General features: G+C 34.6%; 1 protein-coding gene across 1 annotated transcript; it reads left to right on the top strand.

Annotated features, from left to right (window-relative positions):
* The first annotated feature begins 1,179 nt into the window (after positions 1–1,179).
* LOC120253508 lies at positions 1,180–2,793 on the top strand. Its single transcript, XM_039261850.1, has 5 exons — positions 1,180–1,520; positions 1,635–1,764; positions 1,903–2,030; positions 2,341–2,437; positions 2,533–2,793. The coding sequence occupies exons 1-5, from the start codon at positions 1,180–1,182 to the stop codon at positions 2,791–2,793; spliced, it is 957 nt and encodes a 318-aa protein (XP_039117784.1).
* The last annotated feature ends 538 nt before the right edge of the window (positions 2,794–3,331 follow it).

Raw genomic sequence — 3,331 nt, 5'->3', positions numbered from 1 at the left:
AGTCATAATGATATATCGCATCGCTTCATTTTCAATTGATCCTAATAACTCTCATTTATGATCTAGTTTATTTACTTCAATTCAGACAATATGAAGAATGGGTAAGGACAAATCAACCTAATATTCAAGATCATGAAGTTGACCATCCGTTGGAAAACAAAGTTTGCTTTGTGGTTTGATAATTATGTGAGTGTCCCCAAACCTCTAATCATATCAAAAAGCATATATGATTTTTATTGTCTATTAATAAATTTGCTATGTTTGTGTTTTTATCTAATACACGGGCACACCATCCTAGTTCGAGGGGATCATGAATGAATGGATAAAATGCCTCGCCTCCAAACCAATGCACAAAGTTAAAACATACAATGGTTATTGTGTAAATGGGCTACAAATTCCATACGTAAAAATCGTGGATATTCTAATAGCACAATGAATAGTGGAGTGTGCATTAAGGGATCCAATTTATGTGCTAGTGAGCTCGAGTTATTTGGGAAATTGGTTGAGGTGGTGAAGTTGGAGTATGAAGGATGGCCAATGAAAGAGGTCGTATTGTTTAAATGCACCTGGTTTGATCCGACACTACGAATTGGTACCAGGATTCACCCACAATATAAGCTCATTGATGTTCATAAGAATAAAGCATTTAACAAATACGAACCATTTATTCTTGCAACTCAAGCTGCACAAGTTTTTTACTCACCATATCCTTCATTAAGAAAATCTTGTAATGATTGGTTGGCGGTTTGTGCAATTAAGGCAAGATCTATTGTTGAGGTAGCTGGTACACAAGCATCATCAATTTGTAATGCTTTCCAAGAAGATGAAGTACAAGTACATGAAATTGAAAATCGTGATGAAGAAGTATCTCTAAATTCTTCCGACGGTGCATTCATTGAAATTGATGGTATGGATATTGATGAAGAAGTAAGTCAAGAAGGAGAAGTGAGCGAAGAAGACGATGAAGATGAAGAAGCGAAAGACGAAGGAGATGCTTTTTATGATGAAGATGAATACTAAAATATAATATGATGTGTAAACTAGTTTTTTCATTTCACATTGCAAGGACTACAACTAGGATGTATTTGTTTAATGTTTTTTTCATTGTTGCAAATGCTTGACAGTTAAATATTTTGAATTTGTATTGTTAGTGTTGAGTTTATATTTTTTTTTATAGATATGGCTGGGAAAAATCGTTCTTCCGTTCGTTGGGGACGAAGTAGTATTCCTACATCTCAAGCAGAGTCCACAGGGGCATCTATTACATCTTCCGCTACTGTTGTACAGAGTGACACTGGCCCCCCTACTCCTGCTAGTACTACTACTCCTGCGCCTATCTTTATACCATCTACTGTTGCTCTTACTACAACTTCTATGCCTCCTCCTACAAGTACTACTCCAGCTACTATTCCACCTACTACAACAACATCCCCTTCAACTATGTTTGATTCTACTGAGGGTATATCTACAATTGATAGTGGCTCTTCACGACGGCTTCGTATTTATGTATTGTCTGACAGGTAAAAGAATTTATGTCAAGAAAGTAAAAAATTAAATACAAAACATTTACATGCACATTTTTGTATTTTAAAATTATACAAACATTCGTTAACATTCATTGTATGATGATTTAGGTTTGTGTCGCATGGTCATGCCATTTCTAAATTTATTCATGAGAAAAATGAAGGAGAGCGTGATAAAGAAGGATACACATGGTCCAAAATTGATAAGCACACACATGATTTTTATTGGAGAGAGTTTAAGGTATAATTATGTTCTAATTTGTGTAGTAAAATTTTAGTAATTGTAATATTATTTTTGTTCCATTAATGTATTTATAGTTCTTATTGGTTTTCTTATTAATGAACTAAATCTTTATTTTTATTGTTTTGATTTTTGCAGAAACATTATTATTGGCCCATAGAAGAAGAGAATGCTATCAAAGCAATTTGGGAAAAAGTCTGTCGAGGTCATTATAGTCGGAATTTATGTAGGTGGCACAAGTCTTACAAGGAGACTGGTAGAAGCCTGTTTGGATTGAAGATGAAATTTGGAACAAATGGTTGGAGCATTGGAACACAGAAGAGTTCAAGCATAAGTCCAAGCAAGCTTCCATTAATCGGTGTTCTGAGACAGGAGGCAACGGGGGTGGAATTAGTAGGCATCTAGGAGGCTCTAAGTCATTTGTTGAGCATGCTATGGACTTGGTAAATCTTTGGAAAATTTATTCGAGTTTTTCTCTTTTAGCATTCAAAAAAAATATGATGGTTTAATTTTAAAGTTTTACATTGTTCTTATTAAGTAAACTTGTTATAATTTTTTATGATTTTGTTTTATTAGAGTAAGACACTTCAGAGGACACCTACTGCGATTTGATATCTTCTGCAAGACTCATGTGAATAAAGAAGGCAAAGGTGTTGATTCACGAGCACAGACGGTTTATGTAATTTTCAAAATTCATCTCATATTATTTTATTTATGTGTAGATTATTTCATACATGTTGTAATTAACATAATTATAATTAATTACAGGATGCTATGCAGAAGATGGTTGAGACTGCTTCTCAAACATTACTAGATGGCTCACAACCTTCACCACTTGATATGGATGCTATGTACTTGGAGGCTTCTGGTGGAGAAAAGAAGAAGAGAGTTTATGGGCTTGGTTCTCATGCATCAAGCATGTATCAAGAGTCACTGTGTAGTGGTGCTACATCAGCTCCCCCACCACCTTCAGCATCTACAGTCCCCCCAGAGATTGTGTCTGAGATGGAGGGCATGAAAAAAAAATGACAGATTTAGAAGAACAAAACCAAAGTTTGCTACAGCAGAACCAGAAGATGATGAGACAGATGCGCCGTGAGTGGAAGCGTATGCGAATGATGATGCAATCTGGACCAGGCCAAACATCACAACCTCAAGAGGATGAGGAGGATCAAGATGAGGAAAATGATGATGATGATGAGGATGATGATGACCTATAGTTATGCCATGAGTATTTTCATTTGTCTTTATGGATATTACTAGTACTATATATATTTTTTACTTGTCTTTGTGCACATTAACTACTACTATTTGTTTTGTTTTTTTTTGTTTTATGCATGGTACTATGACTACTTTTTATTACTATGTTATATTTTATCAAGTACATTAGAATTTGCGTGTTATATTTTATTAAGATGATAATGTTAGAATTCCTTAATGTACATGATAACAGGGTATCAGTGAATTTGTATTGGATTAGTGGTTGATCCAAAATGTAATTACAAATCTATTACAAATTTGCAACCGATTTGCAAGGGACTTGTTCTGGATCCATTGCAAATCTGTT

The sequence above is a fragment of the Dioscorea cayenensis genome, unplaced genomic scaffold (assembly GCF_009730915.1).
Source record: "Dioscorea cayenensis subsp. rotundata cultivar TDr96_F1 unplaced genomic scaffold, TDr96_F1_v2_PseudoChromosome.rev07_lg8_w22 25.fasta BLBR01000106.1, whole genome shotgun sequence".
In the NCBI taxonomy this organism is placed as follows: Eukaryota; Viridiplantae; Streptophyta; class Magnoliopsida; order Dioscoreales; family Dioscoreaceae; genus Dioscorea; species Dioscorea cayenensis.
Note: the sequence above shows the minus strand (reverse complement) of the source record. Positions and strands in the feature narration are given on the sequence as shown.